Raw genomic sequence first — 20810 nt, forward strand, 5'->3', positions numbered from 1 at the left:
ATTCAGTTTGTTTGCTTTTCTCTTTTATTATTATTATGGTCATTATTGTTATAACAACAACAACAACAACAATGATTATTATTGTTGTTGTTATTATTAATATTATTATTATTATCATTGTTATTATTATTAATATTATTATTATTATTATTATTATTATTATTATTATTATTATTATTATTATTATTATTATTATTATTATTATTATGCTAATATTCAGGCAAATTTTTAGTACTTTTTTTAAATCAATTTTTTTAAAATAATATTCTCACACATTTTTGGGTCATTTCTTCTATTAATGCTCATTGCCTTCCTCGCGTGTTTTTTAAATAAAGTTTTCTGGGGTCTCAAAGGGTTAAACATGTAACGTTTCACATGTGACACGAAACGCGTAACCGTCACATGAGCCAATCAGAGAGAAGGTGTAGTGTGAGGACCCCGGTGCTGCTCTTTCTGATGCCTGATTGCAATAAAGTCATTTTTGGAAAAAAAATCCACGCTTTAAGGTGTATTAAATTGTAAAATATATTGTTTTGTAATAGAAATATCTTTTCTTAACGTAAATACATTTTAAAATCAGTCAGTTAATTTGTTTTAGGACCGTTTAGGGCAGGTGTTCGTAGAGGAGGTCCCCGGGCCTTTACATCATCCTCCCGTTGACATTTGGACATTTCACGCCGTTACTCTTATTCAATAACACTCTGGAGAGACACGATGGAGTCCGGGACAGGATTTTAACCAAAAAGCGTCGTGTTTGGGACCGAAAGACAGGGCAAGCGGCTCGGGGAGGATGTCTCAGTTACTGAGGCTTCTCTCGGCGGCCGCCCTGCCTCTCTGCCGGGCCGGAGGAGCCCGGGCTCGGCTCTGCGCGGTGACCGCAGGACGGCTCCTCACAGCCGGATACCGAAGCTCCGCCGCCCCGGTGAGACGAGCTGGAGGTTTTCTGGTGTAACTGTTGTCTAAGAAAAAACAAATCCGCATTTACCCAAGTATCTCATTCTCTCCGCCTCATTTGAAGTGAAATTTTAAATAAAATGTCTTTGTCGCGAGGATCGGATGTTTAGCTAGCGTTAGCCCGGCTACTAGCTGAATCCTGTTGTAAATAAATCCAATTAAAGGATTGTTTGCACAATATAGAAATAAAATAACAACCAAACTACTATTTAAACCACTTTCTCGCAGATTAGAAACTTTTTTTGTAAGTCGGCATTAATTTGATCCAGCTAATAGCATATATTTTAAGACATATTTGATCATTTTTTCTGTGCTTGACACTTCGCAGCCACTGTTAGCAGAGTTTGGAAATTGCAGGCAAAAGGTCACATTATAAGATTATTGTGAAATGTTTTCCTTCAGCCAAATGACACGAAAGTAAAACAACTCGTAAAACTATTAAATATCGAGTCTCTTCTCACAAAACAAGCTAATAACATTCTTCCTGCTTAGTTAACTAAGTTAGCAGTAGCAGATGACTACGAGCTGAATCTCATTGCAAATTAATTCATTAAGGGTTTGTTTGCTTAACATTGAAATAAAATACCACCAAAAACGCAATTTGAACAATTTTCTAACAGATTCGAATCTATTTTGTAATTCGGCATTGATTTAATCCAGTAAATAGCATCTATTTTTAGAAAAATGTGATGTTTTTTCTGTGCTTGACACTACACAGTTAACATTAGTAAGCAGGCGAAAGGTCATATTTTGAGATTGTTGTGTAATGTTGTCCTGTAACCATGTGCATTCCGCGCATTTTTGAACATGCAACCTAAAAAACTTGTAAAACTACTTAATAACGAGGCTGTTCTCACTAAACAAGCTTTCTTCCTGCTAAATTAACGACGTTAGCAGACATTTGAGGCCCGTGTAAGCACTGTGAAGTATGTACCAGTGTCTTAATGTGGGCATGAAACCAAAATAGTGTCTTTTTGCATCAACCTTGACTGAAATTTGAAAAATGTAGTTGATCATTACACCTTTTCAAAAGCCACAGATAGCTTATGAACAGGGCTGGGTATCGTGAGGAACCTCACAATTCAATTCAATTTCGATTCTTTGGGTCTCAATTGCATTTGATTTCTATTCGATTTGATATTGATCCAGTTGCCTCTATACTGATCGAGTATGTGTGAATTTTCAAGATTTTGTAGGTGCTTTATAAATATTTTTTCATTTTTCAAATGATATTTATTGGCTTTTTTGCTCCTTTGGAATAAACAGAATAAACATTCACAAACCCCATCCCACATACCAAAGTCTTTCTCTATAAAAGGAAAAACTAACAGGACTAATCAGTTATAGACTATAATAGCAATAACAATAATAATAATGATTTAAAAAAAAATGAAAAAACACATTTACTTATACAGCAATGCTTATACCTTTAAACATTCAAACCTAAAATAAAAATAAACACAATTCCTTGATTAAATAAAAAAATCAGGAATGTATAAAACAATCACCATCCTTTTTTCTCGTCCTATTAACAACATTACACTAACATTTTACTATAGCTGTTGTTAAATTGGAACTATAATAATCTTTATTTGTTTCACCTTTCATTCATAAAATGCAGCTCAAAGTGTTTTACATGTGAGAGTGCTAAAAAACAAATAAAATAAATAAAAGAAGTAAAAATAAACAGCAAACGTAAAAACAGTAGTAGCGCATAAAAGATGTTTATAAGAAATAACAACCATTATATGTGATGGAAATAAAAATAAAGTGGAATTATTTAACGTCTGACCGTCGTGCTTACAGCTCAGTTGTAGACAGTTTTTTATCGGCCGGCGCTCTCGGGTGTTTTTGGTGTGTGTGCTCGGTGGATTAACGCTGTTTCTGTGGTGTTTTTCAGAGCGTCTGTCGGACTCATGTGAACTTCCTGTCCTGTCGCAGATTCCCGTCAGCTCAGCGGCGACTTTATTCTGCTGAACCCAAAGGTGAGAGCCGCCGAGTGTCTGAAGCTGTCTGTACATTCAATTTCACAAGCTTTCAAAAGGTTTTATTGATGCTACACGATCTTCATCAGAAAACTATTCATGTAAGACAAGACTTCATTTTCCCTTTTGAAAGCTACGTAAAATGTCTTGATTTTTTTAAAAAAAAAAAACATGGGGGTAAGACAATGAGCAACGGAGAAGACATGAAGCAAAAACTAACAAAACACTTTAAAAAAGTACAAAAAAATGACCTAAAAATGAGGGGTTAAAAACTAAAAACTGATTTACATTTTCATGACTATTGTTTAAATGTATTTACTCTTATTGGCATCGGTTGTTTTTGTGATTTTTATTTTGTAACTGTCTCTTCCTTCTGCAAAAAATCCCTCGTTACTTCTTCTTTGTCTTCAAAGAAGCACTTTGTAAAATTATTATTACTATTATTGTCATTATTGTTTTTTCATTTATTTATTTTTGGTTTATTCATACTGTTTTTATTATTTTATGTTATAATATGTTAAGCAAAGTATTTAATCCATAAAGAACAAATGTCTTCAACAGATTATTCTCATGTGATTTTAGATTTTTAGTCATTTTCACTTTCTCATTGTCTAAAATGTAAAATTCTAACTATTTTTGCCTTCATTGTTTTTCAATCAGGTCAGAAAGTTCAGAGACACATTTAATCGCAGACAGCCGAAAACTTCAACCATAAAACTACTTAAAATCATGCTGCATATAATACAGTAAACAAGCAAATCTGGAGTTGTAGTAGAGATGTGAGCATTTCTCTAAAAAACATGTAAAATCTTTGCCTCTCGATGTTTGTGCTGACACTGCTGGATGTTGAAGTTTGCTGATATTTTGGCTGCAGGTTGATGAAACTACAGAATCATAACCAGAGAGAACGTCGTGATAAATATTCACTTTGCTGAAAGCAGAGCTGGATATGAAAAACCTGACACTGGAATGGAAACGCTGTTTTGTCTGACGGATGTAAAATGTAATAATCATGTGTGAGTTTCAGATGGAAAAGGAGACGCAGCAGGAGGAGGAGGAGGAGGAGGAGGAGGAGGAGGAGGAGGAGGAAGATCATCAGGTGGAGGAAAGAAAGGAGGAAAAGATTGGTGGAGCCGAATGCAAAAGGTTTGTCAAACTTCCAAAATTAAAAAAAGGCATCACATTAAAATCATATTTTACAATTTCACCATGAATACCAATGCAATCACATATGATTTAACATTTAAATGGTTATTAATGCACATTATGAGCACATTTTAAAGCCTTTTCATCCATTTCTGTTTCGTCCCGCTGCTTCACTCGTGTCCCAGTCACTCAGATTATTACCAGTTGCTTGCAGGTGCTGGTCCAGTAACGGCCCAGTGTGTCATCACCGCTGATTAATACGAAAACGGGAAGAAATCGATGCAGCATAGTATTGTGATATTTTGTTTGACACTATTTTATTGGTACACGGACGCCAAGTAGTGTACTTTTCTGCAAGTTTTTGAAGCCTCCTGGAACAATGAATAAATTGCTTTTTGGATACATTTTGCTGCCAGAAAAATTATTGAAGTGAAAAAACTTTATCTTTAAGACCATTTTTTCCCTTGAGGACATAATTTACAGATGAAAAAATGGGAATAAATTGCAATGTAATAATAAAAATAATAATAATAATAATAATAACTTAAAATACTGCATATAGAATGTGCAATAATGTGCATATTCTCTAGTGTATAGCCTGTTGATAGTTGTTAACCCTTTGATACCTGAGCAAGTTGACTTGATTTCTTCTAAAAACATTGAAAAAAGGCAACAAGCACCTTAACAAGATAGTAAAAAGTTACAAAAATAGCAAGATAGTAAAAAGTTACAAAAAAAAACAAACCTGAAAATAATCAAAAAAAAAAAGAAAAAAAAAAAAAAGAAAGAGAAAATGCCTCTGGAAAAGTGATAAGAATTAAAAAAAATATATGTGTATTTTTTTGTTTGGTGACATCATTTTAATCTTTTACTAATATCTAAAAATCTTTGGGAAGAAATCAAACCAGTTTGCTGAAGTTTCAAAGAGTTAAGTAACTCGTGAAATTCATCTGAACGTAGCACAAACAAATCAGTGCCGATCCAGGTTCCAAAGGGTTAAATTCAGGTCAAATTTTATATCTATATTCTCCTTTTCTTTATTTTTTGTATTTATATTCTCCATTTTTATATATATTTTTATTCTGTGTTTAATGTTACACTGAGCCGCTGTAACAAGTGAATATCTCAGTTTGTGGATCAATATTTTCTTATTTGATATTTTAAAATGTGTTTTTTTAAATGTTTTTGCAAAAACATTTAAAATCACAGTAATCTCGTATCGTGGCCAAAGTACTGTGATTAACTCTTACTGTCTTACGGTCTGTGTTGTATAACGTGGACGTGTGCGTCTGTAACAAACGCAATAAAACAGTAACGTAACAAAACTGCAGTTTTTAATGTAACAGTCCCACAAACTACTACAAACAGTGTCTTTTCTGGACAAAATGTCTTTTTTGGACATCATTTAGGTGTCTTTTCTGGATGTAGTATAGATGTCTTCCAGATGTAGTATAGATGTCTTCTGGACGTAGTATAGATGTCTTTTGTGGACATGGTATAGATGTCTTCTGGACGTAGTATAGATGTCTTTTGTGGACATGGTATAGATGTCTTCTGGATGTAGTATAGATGTCTTTTCTGTACATATGAATGTCTTTTCTGGATGACATATAGATGTCTTTTCTGGACATAGTATGGATGTCTTCTGGATGTAGTACATATGTCTTTTCTAGACGTAAGATAGATGTCATTTCTGGACGTAATATAGATGTCTTTTCTGGATGACATATAGATGTCTTCTGGGCATAGTACGGATGTCTTTTCTGGACATAGTATAGATGTCTTTTCTGGATGTAGTACAGATGTCTTTTCTGGATGACATATAGATGTCTTTTCTGGACATAGTATAGATGTCTTTTCTGGATGTAGCATGGATGTCTTTTCTGGATGACATATAGATGTCTTTTCTCGGCATAGTACGGATGTCTTTTCTGGATGTAGTACAGATGTCTTTTCTGGACATTTGCAGGAAACTGCGTATTACATTTGTGGGAAATTTCTTACATTAAAAGCTGCAGATTTGTCTTGTGTTTGTGTTTTACTACGTTTGTGAGCGTTACAACGTCTCTGCTGGTTTTCAGGGGGACGTCCCCTGGGACGAGAAGGACTTCCGGTACTTGGCGGTCACCGTGGCCGGAGTCAGTTCAGTTCTGCTGTATTTGTACTTCAGAGACAACGGCAGAGAGATCAGCTGGAAGGACTTCATCCACCGCTACGTGGGCAGGGGGATGGTGAGGACGGACTTCATACTGGGACATTTGTACTGTGATAAACTGAGAGCCTGACACGATTTAGAGTCCATATATGTGTATTTTTTTGTCCAGGTGGAGCGTTTAGAGGTCGTCAACAAACAGTACGTCAGAGTCATCCTGGCGCCGGGAGCCGACGCTGACGCGGTGAGGGGAAACACGCAGAAATGATAAATTTTAACTCCGTTTTGTTCAGACGCTCATCAGTCAACATTAAATGTGCCAGTTTTCATCAGTTTTGACTGCGCTCTGTTGGTGAGATGTAGTCAAACATATGCACCCATTAGTGCATTCAGTCATGATAATTATCTTTATTTATACAGCAACTTTCGCACATAAAATGCAACATAAAGTGTTTTAAATGCGAGAGTGCAAACAATTAAAAACTAAAAATATATCAGATAAATATAGTATAATGTTTGCTGCAATTATGTTTTGTAATGTGTTTTAAAATTGTTTAATAACTTTTGTAAATATTTTGAAATTGATTTAGAAAAGTTCAATATGTTATTTTACCTTTTTAAATGTTTTTGATGAAATTACTAATATCTTAAGTTAAATATTGTAATATATTAAATTAGTTTTTATTTTTTAATGATTTATTTCATATTATTTTTGTTTTTCTTTGATATTTTTAATAGTTTTTTTTAAAAAGATTAATTTATTTTTCAATAATTTATCATTTATTATGATTTAAAAATATATTTAAAAAACATATATTATTACTGCTTATACTACTACAACAAAAACAACTACTACTAAAAATAATTATAAAAATAATAATAATGCATTGGACTTATACAGCGCTTTTCTGGATTCCCAGTGACGCATTACAACAAAAAAACAACAAAACAAAGATCAACACAAAGATGACAGAAAGACGAACACAGTTTGTTGGTGTTTGTAGGCAGTTTTCGTGATTTCTTTAATTGATATTTAAATATTAATAATAATAATTAATAAATGACGTGTAATGATGATGATCTTGAAATAAAAACTTGTTTCAGTCTGTTGATAATTAGCCAAAAATGCAAATAAAAGAAAGAAGGAAACCTGTAGAAAGACGAACAGAATATCGTCCTCACTCTTTTTTTTTTTGGTTTCCTTATTTGACGTGTTGAAATCTTTCTGACCTGCAGAGCTACGTGTGGTTCAACATCGGCAGCGTGGACACGTTTGAGAGGAACCTGGAGGCGGCGCACCTGGAGCTCGGCCTGGAGCCGTCGCGCCGACCCGCCGTCATCTACAGCACCGAGAGCGACGGGTGAGTTTAACACCTCAAAACCACAAACTTTCAATGATGGTGCTGGAAAAGTTTTGTGAAATATGCGAGAGATGACGTGATGGACGACGGTCGCCCGCTAACCTTCCTCCTCCGTTCACGCAGCTCTTTTCTGATGAGCATGATCCCCACCCTGCTGCTGATTGGCTTCCTGCTCTTCACTCTGCGGCGAGGACCAATGGGAGGAGGCCCCGGCGGCGGGAGGGGCGGGCCCTTCAGCATGAGCGAGTCGACGGCGAAGATGATGAAGGACAACATCGAGGTGAAGTTCAAGGACGTGGCCGGCTGCGAGGAGGCCAAGCTGGAGATCCTGGAGTTTGTCAACTTCCTCAAGAACCCACAACAGTACCAGGACCTCGGAGCCAAAATCCCCAAAGTAAAAACACGCACACGCACACACACGCACACACACACACACACACACACACACACACGCACACACACACACACACACCGGGTGCCAGGGCTGCAGCGCAGGTCCTGTCAGCAGCAGGATTTTAATGAATATTCACTGTAAAGCTGCTGTAGGTGAGTTTTAGAGGAAGATTTCTTCTTGCAAGAATTTGGAAATAAGTTTAAAAAAAAACAAAAACAATAATTCTGCAACATAATTTTAAATATAATAATTATAAATTATTTATATTATTATTTATATTATTATATGTAATTTTGTAAGCTTTTTTAAAAAAAAACTTTCTAAATCTACTAAGTTTAAATACCTGTGAAAGGTGACGTCTCTCCAGGTTTTTACGCACTTTTCATTCTTCATTTTTTGATCATTTTGTCTGTGTTCGTGCATATGGCATACATTTTGGCAAGATTGTGTATTTAAGTTGAATCAGTGAATTTGCAGCTCAGCTCCTACAATGACTCTGAATCACACTGTGGAAACTAGAAAGTTACATTCAGGTTAAATGTTGGTGTTTGTTGGGGACGTTGGACGCAGAAGATTTAATATTATAATCTAAAATAATATAATATAATATAAATGTAATATTTTGTATAATCTTTAAATTATTTTCTATTTATGTAATGATTTTATGTTTTTTTTTAATGAAATTTATATCCTTTTTTGTAATGATTTACTTATTTTCTCTTAATGTTTTTTAATGTTGCAAAGATTTTCCTAAATAGTTTTAATTGATTTAGAAAAGTTAAGTATTTAATCTTTTTAAAAAAATAAAAAATACTAATATTTACTATACACTCTAAAGTTAAGATTGAATATTTTTATGTTTCATTATTTTTTATTTTTGTAATGATTTTTTAATGTTTTTTATGAAGTGTATATACTTTTTTGTAATGATTTGCATATTTTGAAAACTACGTCACCGATACGGCTCTGTGCAGCGCTTGAAGTTATAAACTGCTGTGTTGTTGTTATTGTTGTTGTTGTTGTTGTTGTTATTGTTATTGTTGTTGTTGTTGTTATTGTTGTTATTGTTGTTTTTGTTGTTGTTGTTGTTTAAATGTGTTAAAAGTCTCATCATGTGGTTTCCCAGGGTGCCGTGCTGTCCGGACCTCCTGGGACGGGGAAGACTCTGCTGGCTAAAGCGACGGCCGGAGAGGCCAACGTCCCCTTCATCACCGTCAACGGCTCCGAGTTCCTGGAGATGTTTGTGGGCGTCGGTCCTGCCAGGGTGAGTAAATAACAAACACGGAGTATTTCGGATATAATCTCCCAAATATCTCTCTGCATTCAGAAATATGAAATGAAGCACTTTGGTGTAAAATAAATGAGTGAGGCCTGAATTTGAGGTTTCCTCGTCCACAGGTGAGGGACATGTTCGCCATGGCGAGGAAAAACGCCCCCTGCATCCTCTTCATCGACGAGATCGACGCTGTGGGGAGGAAGAGGGGAGGAGGGAACTTCGGAGGTCAGAGTGAGCAGGAGAACACGCTGAACCAGCTGCTGGTGGAGATGGACGGTACGCCGGAGATCGAGCGAGTCCTCTGGCTCCGATTTTGAAACGATTTTTTAGGTCTTAACTGTTTGTTGTTTTTTTTGTTGTTGCAGGTTTCAACACGGCGACTAACGTGGTCGTCCTGGCTGGAACCAACAGACCCGACATCCTGGATCCTGCACTGATGAGACCGGGACGCTTCGACAGACAGATCTACATCGGTAAAGATATTTGGCTTTTATTTCTGTCCATAAAATATCTGTTAAAGTTTTCTCAATCCCACAGCAAATTAAAAAATAAATAAATAAATAAGTAAAAATATTGTTAATATTTTATATTAAATTATTAAGATATTAAAAAAGTGAAATATTAAGATAAAAAATATTATCAGTAATAATATAAAAAAACATAATAAAAGATCAGATCAACTATCAGCATCAGTTAAAAATATATTTACAAAAATCATTTAAACAATTAAAAAAAACATTATCAAAAATGAAAACAAATGAAACATGATTAAAAAAAGTAAATCTTAACATTAAAATGTGTTTTAAATAGTAGATATTTGTATTTTTTATTAAATAAGGTAACCAGAATGAAAGAAGAAAATGGTGTTAGACAAATGTTGTTTTCATCGTTTAAAAACAATCAGAGTTTTGAGTTTTGTACAAACCTCTGATCTGATCATTTATTTATCCCAAATCAGCATTTCATCTCACTCTTCTTCTTTTATGTTAAAAACTGATTTTTGTAACTGAAGCAAAGTTTCGGGTTTAAATGTCAGACGTCTTTTCTCGTCTCCTCTCAGGTCCTCCGGACATCAAGGGCAGAGCGTCCATCTTTAAGGTCCACCTGCGGCCGATCAAACTGGACCCCGACATGGACAAAGACGTCCTCGCCAGGAAGATGGCAGCTGCCACGCCCGGATTCACCGGTACGCTGCGGTCGCATCGTCGGGAAAATGACGAAAATGAATTTCAAATATGAAAGTGTCGTCAGTCAGTTTGTTTGAAGCTCAGTTTACTCCAAACAGCCTCAATGACCTAAATTTACTGCTTTACTACGACTGCTGCTACTACTACTACTACTGCTACTACTACTGCTACTACTACTACTACTACTGCTACTACTACTACTACTACTACTGCTACTACTACTACTACTGCTACTACTACTACTACTACTACTACTACTACTACTACTACTGCTACTACTACTACTACTACTGCTACTACTACTACTACTGCTACTACTACTACTACTACTTTTGAATTTACTTTAAAGTAAATTCAATAAAAAGTAGATTTCTTTACACTTAAAAACCAAATCACAGCAGAATTTGTGCATTTTTCCTGAAACACAAAGTCATAAAGTGAAATAAAGCTTTAAATTTGACTTAAATTTAGATTGAAAAAAAAGTTTTAGACATTAAGAGAAAATCAGCAACACTGAGGATAAAAAAAGAGTAAATACGATTAAATAAAAACAAATTCAGTTTGAATAGTACAGCTCGTTTTATACATCGGAGCAATTTATCGCGCTTTAATACGAGCAAGTGATGCGAAAAAAAACCCAAAATATTGGAAGTAAGTTTGTGTGATATTCAACTCAGGACCTGCCTTTCTTATCTGGCTTTTAATTAAAGTTTATCTATTTATTTATTTACTATTTATTTATATCTTTCAGTCTGTTTTACTGTTTTTCTTTATGGTATATCATTTAATTATTTTTAACATTTTTATACTTTGTGCTTTCATCCTTTCATTTCCTTTTATCTACTGTGTAGAGTTTATTATTATTATTATTATTATTATTATTATTATTATTATTATTATTGTTGTTGTTGTTGTTGTTGTTTATGTGTATCTATAGATTTTATTCTGCCTCTGCTGTTTCCTCTGTTATGTAGCGTTTCCTCAGTCTGTTATTTTCTTGTCATTTTAGCGTAATTTGGTGTTTTTAGTATAAATCAAACCGTCATAAATATTTCTTTCATCAGGAGCCGACATCGCTAACGTCTGCAACGAGGCGGCGCTGATCGCCGCCCGACATCTGAACCCGTCCGTCAACGCCAAACACTTTGAACAGGCCATCGACCGCGTCATCGGAGGTCAGAGTGACATCACGAGCCCGCCCTCCGTCCTCTGTCTTTGTTCCTCCGCTTTTATTTTTAATGTGTTTCCATATTTGTTAGATTGACTTTGCTAATTTTAAAGGCTTTAGTTTTAATAACCAGGAGAAGCTGAACAGCAGAACCAGAAAACATCAGCAGCCTTCAGTCCGTTTGTGTGTTTTCAGGTTTGGAGAAGAAGACTCAGGTCCTGCAGCCCACAGAGAAGAAGACGGTGGCGTATCACGAGGCGGGTCACGCCATCGTGGGCTGGTTTCTGCAGCACGCCGACCCGCTGCTGAAGGTGCGTCTGACATCTGTCCCTTATTTTGTTGATATTGTCTTATTATCTGTGGATCCTTCATATTTTTTTATTTTTTTTATTTGAATAATTCGGTGCTTCCTGTGGTAACAGCTGGAGTTAAAACATTTAATCTCAGTAACAAAATTACAACACATGTTCATAAAAACACTGTAAAATAAAGAACTGTTTAGTATAACTGATCTCCTTCTTCTGATAAAAATATCTAAATAAATGAATAAAAAAATAATTCATTAGGGAAAAAAGACGGAGATTATGATAAAATATAATAATGATTTTTTTTTATAATTTAGAATAAATAAAAATCAATGATAATAAAATTATTATATATAAATAAATAAGAAAGAATTGCTAATATGATAATTGATAATCAATACAACAAAAACAACCTTTTAAAAATTAATTACTAAAAATATACATTTAAGAATCGCCCAAAAAACAACTCAAGAAAAGATTATAAAAATCTGTAGAAAATATTTTAAAAAAATCAAAAAATTTCAAAAAAATATAAAATGACCCCGTGTGTCCAGGTGTCGATCATCCCGCGGGGGAAGGGCCTCGGTTACGCTCAGTACCTGCCCAGAGAGCAGTACCTGTACAGCAGAGAGCAGCTGTTCGACAGGATGTGTATGATGCTCGGAGGCCGCGTGGCCGAGCAGGTCTTCTTCGGCAGAATCACCACCGGAGCTCAGGACGACCTGAAGAAAGTCACGCAGTCCGCCTACGCTCAGGTACCGCGCACACACACACACGCACGCACACACGCACATACACACACGCACACACCTGTGGGTCTGTCTGATTGGCGTGTTCGTGCTGCGCTGAAAAGCCGGTTCTCCTCCTCGACTCTCCTGCAGGTGGTGCAGTTCGGGATGAGCGAAAAGGTTGGTCAGGTGTCGTTCGACCTGCCGCGGCAGGGCGAGATGGTCATGGAGAAACCGTACAGCGAGGCCACGGCCGAGCTCATCGACGAGGAGGTCAGGGAGCTGGTGGAGCGAGCGTACCGGAGGACGCTGGAGCTCATCGAGGAGAAGAAGGAGCTGGTGGAGATGGTGAGAACGACGAGTCTGAACGAGCTCGACGCAAAACACGAACTATTATCAACAAAAACGCACAGAAATATCATCTGTTTGGTTATCTGGTAACTTTTCAGGACGCACTGAGGAGTATCGGAACTTTTCCATATGAATACACACATTTATTTTATTTTTTTATGTCTTTTTAATTTTATTTTATATATTTTCTAGACTGAACAGCATTATTTATGTTTTTATTTATGTTAACTTTTTAATTGATACATTGCGTTATAGCATATTTTTATTTACACACATTTCCTTTATTATAATTTAAATGTTCACAGATTAGAGCTGATTGTTTTTTACATTTATGTTTACATACTGAGCATATTTATTTACAAAAAGATCTAAACATTTACACACTGTGACAGCTGTTTCTGTTTCTATTTTATATTTTTTATTCTTATTTACTGTAATTCTCTCTGCGGGCATCAGAGCGACGAACGAACCGCAAACAATAAAGTATTTCAGGTTCATTAAAACAATGAAGAGAGTTTCAGAGATGGTGGGAAAGTTTTTTAACAGTAAACTGCTGCCGGCATCTTTGTCTTCTCTGCTTCACTCGAAATAACTATTCTCAGGATTTTATTAATACTCTTCTAGTTTTTTTGTTTCCAGAGAAGACAGAACATCAAACGGTCAGTGACAGCAGTTTTGATCAGCGTGCGTCGTGGCTGAGTGGATAAAGCAGGCGCCGCATCAGTAAAGGCAGTGCCGCATCAGTAAAGGCGGCGCCGCAGCAGCCTCGGGTTCGACTCCCGCTCGAGGCTCTTTGCTGCATGTCGTCTCCTCTCTCTCCCTCTTTCACGCTGTTGATGTGTCGAATAAAGGCTAAAATTATTAAAAAAAACCCAAAAACTTTTCATCAGTTAAATCAGACTTTAAACTCAGCATTATCTCACTGTAAATAAATATAAAATCTAATTAAAATGAGTAATATCCTTGACAAACAAATGAAATTTTAGCTAAATTTAAAGCTACATTTCCCCACAAACTTAAACTTTTCGTCTCAGCTTTAACATCTTTTTTGTTTGCGACATTTTAAATATTTCAAACAGCACACAAAAAGACACAAGCACACACGATACGTGGAGGTATTTTTCACAGGAAAAGTTGTCGAAAAGTGATGGATTTTGGTGAAAACTCTGTTTTTTTCTCTGACGCGTCCCTTTAGGTGGGGAGACGTCTTCTGGAGAAGGAGGTCCTGGACAAAGCGGACATGCTGGAGCTGCTGGGCCCGCGGCCGTTCGAGGAAAAGTCGACGTACGAGGAGTTTGTGGAGGGGACGGGCAGCTTCGAGGAGGACACGAGTCTGCCGGAGGGCCTCCGAGACTGGAACCAGGAGAGAGGAGGGGAGGCCGAGGACACGAGCCCGAGCCAGGACAGACAGCAGGCCGTGTAGAGACGCAGACTCAGATAAGACAAACAAACGCTTCACATCCCAGCTGCAAAAAAACCAACTCGACGCTGCCTCAGTGCCTCAGAGCCCGAGAGGGATTTTATTATCAGGAATTCACGCCCTCAGTTTACTTTGTTTCCATCAAGTTAATAATTCAGACGCTTGATTCAACGAACGCGTCACAAACAACCTCAGTTTCGTCCAGTTTGTCCTCCGTGTCCACCATGTCCACCATGTCCACCCGGAGTCTGATTTCAGTTTTGGATGGAAACAGATATATATTTTAAAATGATTTGAGCTTTTCTGTTTATGAATAAAAGAGAGAAAAGAGGGCAGTAATTTAAGAGCACAAAGTATTCATTTCAGGTCAGGAAAATAAACTCATTAACCCTTTAAAACCTGAGCAAATCCGCTTAATTTCTATCAAAAACATTGAGCCCTTTAATAAATAACAAAAAGTTACAAGAAAATTTCCTGAATATAAGCAAAAAAAGTTTAAAATGATTAATTACTCTGCAACATATTTGAGTATATAATTTATCAATTATCATAATATAGTTTTTTTTTTTACATTATTCCATTTTTAAAAATAATAAAATAAAAAAAATTCTTTTTAAACATTAATTTTCAGGTTGTTTTCTTGTTACCTTTTATCAGTTATTGTTCATGAAGAGAGTTAAACCTTGTTGCTCAGGTTTCAAAGGTTCAGATACTCATGAAAGAAATAAACTGATGTCCATGCAGGTTACAAAGGGTTAAAGTCTCTAAATAGCTAATTTGAGGAGGCGTTCGCTCAGAAATGCTCCTCCAGGCTCTGAGCAGACGTTTCACTGAGGCGGCGTCAGTTTGCTTTTTCACCGTTCGGACAGGAAGACGCTCCAAATCGCCTTAACGCTGATCGAACCGGAGAGACATTTGAAATATTCCCGAACTGTGTGCACGTTTGCACCGCGTGAACAGACTGATTTTTCTTTTTATTTATTGTTTGGAAAAAAGGGAGCTCTTGCTCCCCGACTGACGAGGAAGAAAACGCTTGAAGAACTTTTCTGCAGCCAAATTTAAGACATTTTTACAGGTTTAAATATTTTTTGAGAATTGATGTGAAGTTATTTTTGTTTGCTGCGGTTTTTACATTTCAGTGAAGTTTTCTTATGTTAACTGGCAACACGAGGCGGGTTTCCTTTACAGATCAGCACAAAACTGAAGCGATATTTTCAAAATCTCATAAAACACAATGTGGAGGTGACTTTTGTTTCCACCGAGTAACTTCTCCTCTGGCGATAACATCCCGGTAACCATGGCGATGGGTGTTTAAAACATCAGCAGCTTTATTTCTATTGCAGCCACCAAACTAACCGTCATTATGTCCGACCCAAGGCCACGCAGGCGTGTTATGGAGCTCATCGTGTGACCTAAAAGACAATTCGCATTGCAGTTTTGCGAATTATGGCTTTTTCGAATCACCTGAAACCACCTACCGCGGGTGTTTCCGTTTAGCATAAAATTTCAATTTGAGTATTTTGAGGGTTAATGGAAACCCGCCTGCTGACGTGTTTCACTCTGTTCAGTGAGAACGCCAGTTTGAGCTTCACTTTTGTACAAACGGCTCAGTTCTGTAAAAACGTGACGATTGTATAGATTCTGTGATAAAGACTCGACAGGTAGCTGCTACATCATCACCCCCACTGACTGATGGGAAAATAATATTTTATATATCAATATCTGAGTTCTGTCTGAAGGATTTCTGCTGATTTTAAGGAGAAAACCTCGGCTCCTCATGCAACGAGGCTCCGTCACTAATTACTGTCCGTCTTCTTATCTTTTTAATAAAATCTGCGTTCTTATGATAACATTGTGAGAACGATCCTCGTGTACACGGATCCACAAAAACTATCAAAAACGCTAACGTATACATGCCAGGCCAGTAGTTGGTGGTGTAACTTTGTAATGACGCCATAGACGAAGTGCGAAGTTCAGCCGCAACATCACAGAATCCGCGCGTCGCCAGTTTACGCGGCGTCAGAAGGCGTGGCGTTTTCAAAAGATCACACTCTGGAACCCGGTTTCAATCGTTTCCAAGACCCCAAAATTACGTTGTCGTGTGAACGAAAGGCCAAACCGCAACAAAAGTTAATGTAAGAACCGCTGACGCAGAAACGGCTCCTTAGTCTGCTTTAATTTTGAAATGGAGACTAAACAATTGAGAAATACATAGAGAGAAGTTACGACCGTGAAGTGTCCGCAGACGTCTGTCCGTGCTGCTTTGGACTCTTCACCTGTTTTGAAATTGAAACAAAAACACATACGGAAAGGCAAACGCGTCTGCTGCTGCGCCGTGTACACGCTCTGCTCTACTGGCAATGACAAAGCCGTCTGTAACCTATTTTAAGCGTGTTTACCCATGTTTGTAAAATCTGCACGCAAACGTAAATTTTGTTTGGAAATTGGTATTTTTCACACGTTATGTTGTTGTTACTGATTGAAAGCGCTTCACTTGTGTATATTTTGTCAGAGCAGAGCCAGACGCTGTTGTGTTAAACATCACGCTGCTTTTTGATTCCGCAATGCCGGCATGCTGTCTAAAACCACACACTGGAGCGAGATGATGTCGTCGTCGTTTTGTTCTGTGTAGAAATGAAAAAACGCGGCAAAGACTAGACGTGTAGCGGCTCAATAGCTCCGTCTCAGCAGGAAAGAGCTACTGCAACATAAAGTCATACGTCTTCATTAAAGGCTTCATTTTTTCAGTTTCCTCAAACTCATTCAAATCATCAGTTCCCCTGAAGAGATTAAAAACGCCTAAATAAATTAAATACTAAGAATCTGTGTAGCCTAGCTTGATTATTATTATGATTATTATACATTTTCCAGTTATTCCAACACTATTATAAACACAGCAGATACAAAGTGTTGCAATTGGTGACAAATTCCCTTTATTACAGAGAGTTTATCTCCTTAAAATAAGAAATAAAACACATTTCCTGACATATGAAACTGAGTTATTGTGTCTTTAGTTGCTGAAACTCCTTTGTCTTGTTGTTTTGGGTCAAAATGCAAAGCTGTGTGTTACAGAGGGTAGGTACTTAATTGTTATTTAAAATTATTAAAAGATCAAATTTAAATCCTCTTTTTAAAATTACTAACATTTAAAGATGCGGTTAAACCTTAAAGTATGAATTGCAGGTCGAACATGAAAACATTCATTATTACAGATAAATGCAGTCCAGTATGTGGGATGCAGCTGCACAGTGAACCACTGAAGTAACTGCAGTACTTTTAAAATACTCTAAAGTGACTTTATCAGATATCTTGTTTTGTCCAACTAACGTGTCCAAACACCCAAAATATTAAAATATAAAAATTCTAAAATGTTACACCAAAGAAGACAGCAAATCATCACATTTTTAGAAAAAGCCTTAAACAATCAAATAATTATCAAAATAATAGCAGATTAATTTCCTGTCAAATGAATAATTAATATTTTTGCAGCTCTTTTTGTATTAATATTTGAAGTTTAGAATTTAAAACAATTTTATCAAGAGGGGAAAAAAAACAAAACTGGGAAACTAGATCCAAAACCTTGGTTATTATTTTGCAGTTGCTGCACTGCAATTTTCCTCAGAACGAATACATTAAAAAAAAATAAAATTAAACTCTACAGAAACATTAATAATAAAACCCCAAATTCCAAAGTTAGGATGGTATCAATAAATCAGACACTTCAATTTAAGTTACAGACCAAAAACCAAATGACAGATGTGATCAATAAATGTATCTGTATGTTTTTTTCTTAACCCTATAGGAACAGAGAAAATTGGCTTTATTTCTTAAAAAAACATGGAAAGAAGGAAATGAGCAGCTTAAGAAAAAATAACCCAAAAAATTGCAAGAAGTGAGTAAAAAGTACAATTACCTAAAAAATTGCAAAAAAAGGACTGAAATTGAAGAAAAAAATCAAATTAAACAATTAAATTACTTTAAATCATGCTGAAATATGTAATTATGATCATTACAATGACAGTTTTCTGGATAATTGTTTTCCTAATTTTAAAAAAAAATTTCACAATTGACTCAGTTTTTGCAATTTCCGGGACTTTTCTTGGTAAGTCTCTTGTCTTTTTTCCATCGTGTTTCTGAAAGATTTCAAACCAGTTTCTTAAGAGTTTTAAGATTTAAATATTATTAAATATACTTGTGATGCAGCACAAGAAAAGTGATGTCCATTTGGGTTTCAAAGGGTAAATATCACGTTGTTGTTGTTGTTGTTGTTGTTGTTGTTGTTGTTGTTGTTGTTGTTGTTGTGTTTGCTGTTGCTGCAGGTGTCCAGCAGGTGGCGTCGTCACTGTTGCTGTAGGCAGAATGTGAATCTGTTAACGGCAGGAGGGTTCGACTGACGCGTGAAGATACTTCACGTTAAAAAGCTGCTAAATCTGAATGAACTTCGGTCTTTGGCGTCATGTGAGTCTTTGAACGCTGTCTCAGATATTTTCTTGACAAAATAAAGAAATATTTAAAATAAACGAAAGTAAATTTGGCCTCAAAGACACGCATCAGTCGAACCCTCCTGTACGTGACGCGTTCAGAGCTGCATAAATGTGTTTAACCTTCTGATTTCCAGTAATCTGGAAACAGAGCTGCAAAATAAATATTCATTATATTAAAATCTGAACGTTTTCACATGCAAAGCTGCAATTTTGAAAGATAATCTACCTTCATTGTAGAGATTTGGGAAACATAATTCTGTCAATGTTTTGAAACTTGAGCAAATTGGCTTAACTGCTTTCAAAAACATGGGAGGAAGGCAATGAGCGAGTAAAAAAAAAACAAAAAAAGATGACCCCCCAAAAAAGTTAAAAATGACCCCCAAATTTTAAAACAACAAAAGTCAACAAAAGAGAGTAAAAATGTGCCAGAAATTTTAAGTAACTCAGTAACATAATTTTAAATGTGTAATTATGTTAATAATAAATAATAAATAATAATTTTCCTAGCTTTTCTTCCTTTTTCCCTAGACATTTTTTCCTAGCTTTTAAAACAATATATTTGTTTCAAAATTTTTATTTATTTTAATTTTTTATTAATAATTTTTATTTTAATTTACTTTGATACAACCAATAAACAAAGTGGTCAGCAATAAACGACAATAAGATCAAGTCGAATCGTGAATGTGTGTGCATGTCTGTGTGTACATTCAGAGGCTCAGTTTGTTGGCTGGAGTTTTAGTTAGTTAGTTTTATTTCCTGAATCTCTAAAACGAGTCGAACAGTGACGACGTTAATTATCAGAATGGCCACATTTATGAGAATAAGACCCAAGTTTAAAAATACCCAAACTTCCCTTTAAACTTTCTGATTTGTAAGTCTGCAGAAATCTTGCTGTCTAGTTAATTGTTTTGTTATCGAAATAACAAATCTCATTGTTTTGATTTCAGTTTTATGTTGATTTTTGGGAAAACAAAAGACTGATTTCTTGAGATAATTTATTATGAGAAAGCGACTGTAGGGGGAGGTTGGTATCGACAAACTTTCCGTTTTGTTTATTTGCGTGTCCCTCTTTGTATCGTTCGGATGATTGATCTGACGGTCTGATCACAGCTGATCAGATCAGATTGAGCCAAATGAATCCAAACTTTTCGACCCAACAAAACAAACCGTTAAGACTCTTTCACTGCGCCTCTCGTTCTGCTGCTCCGTCTGTGCCCAGAGTACACGCTGCGCTCTGAGAGTGTGGCGCAGTGCTCCTAATGAACAGTCCAGCTCCAAAAATACAAAATGTGGCGGCAGATATTTTGATTTTGGTGGGCGACAACAAATAAATTGAAAATCTGACAGTAAAATTAACCCTGAGGTACTTTTCATTCTTCATTTTTTGATAATTTTGGCTGTGTACATGCACATGTATACATTTTGGCATGATTGCATTTTTTTGTTTAATTTGCAGCTCAGCTCCTACAATAAGTCTAAAATACACTGTGGAAACTAAATAGTTACATTCAGACTGTTCAGGTCAAAAAATGCTCAATTGAAACCCATTCAAACTGACATTTTTGATCCCACAGCCATCAGAGCAGAAAAACAGGACTTGTATTATTTCTGGGTGTCATTCTGGGCTTTTTAAATTGAAATTTTTGGATTTTTTTAAAAACTATTTTCCATTTTTAAATATATTTGTTACATGGAGAAAATATCCCAGGCTGTGATAATTTAAAAAGAATTGCCTGTAGTATCTTTAATATATATATATATATATATATATATATATATATATATATATATACACATACATATATTTGTGCTTTTTTTGGATCTGCCTCTTTTATCCTCCATTTCTGGTCCTCAGAAGCGTCCGGAGAATCTCTTTTGCACCAAACAAATTTTTACACT

At 36.0% G+C, this 20810-nt stretch overlaps 1 protein-coding gene across 1 annotated transcript; it reads left to right on the forward strand.

Annotated features, from left to right (window-relative positions):
• Positions 1-643: 643 nt before the first annotated feature.
• On the forward strand, positions 644-14574 carry afg3l1 (AFG3-like AAA ATPase 1). The gene is made up of 16 exons (XM_088079608.1): positions 644-922; positions 2855-2939; positions 3967-4085; positions 6167-6316; positions 6410-6481; positions 7474-7598; positions 7722-7992; positions 9119-9256; positions 9391-9544; positions 9634-9741; positions 10329-10454; positions 11520-11630; positions 11819-11934; positions 12483-12683; positions 12810-13004; positions 14203-14574. Exons 1-16 carry the CDS (start codon positions 791-793, stop codon positions 14428-14430), a joined length of 2331 nt encoding a protein of 776 aa, XP_087935734.1. The 5' UTR covers positions 644-790; the 3' UTR covers positions 14431-14574.
• Positions 14575-20810: the final 6236 nt, after the last annotated feature.

This window comes from Plectropomus leopardus, chromosome 7 (assembly GCF_026936395.1).
Source record: "Plectropomus leopardus strain MGB_pleo_1.0 chromosome 7, ASM2693639v1, whole genome shotgun sequence".
In the NCBI taxonomy this organism is placed as follows: Eukaryota; Metazoa; Chordata; class Actinopteri; order Perciformes; family Serranidae; genus Plectropomus; species Plectropomus leopardus.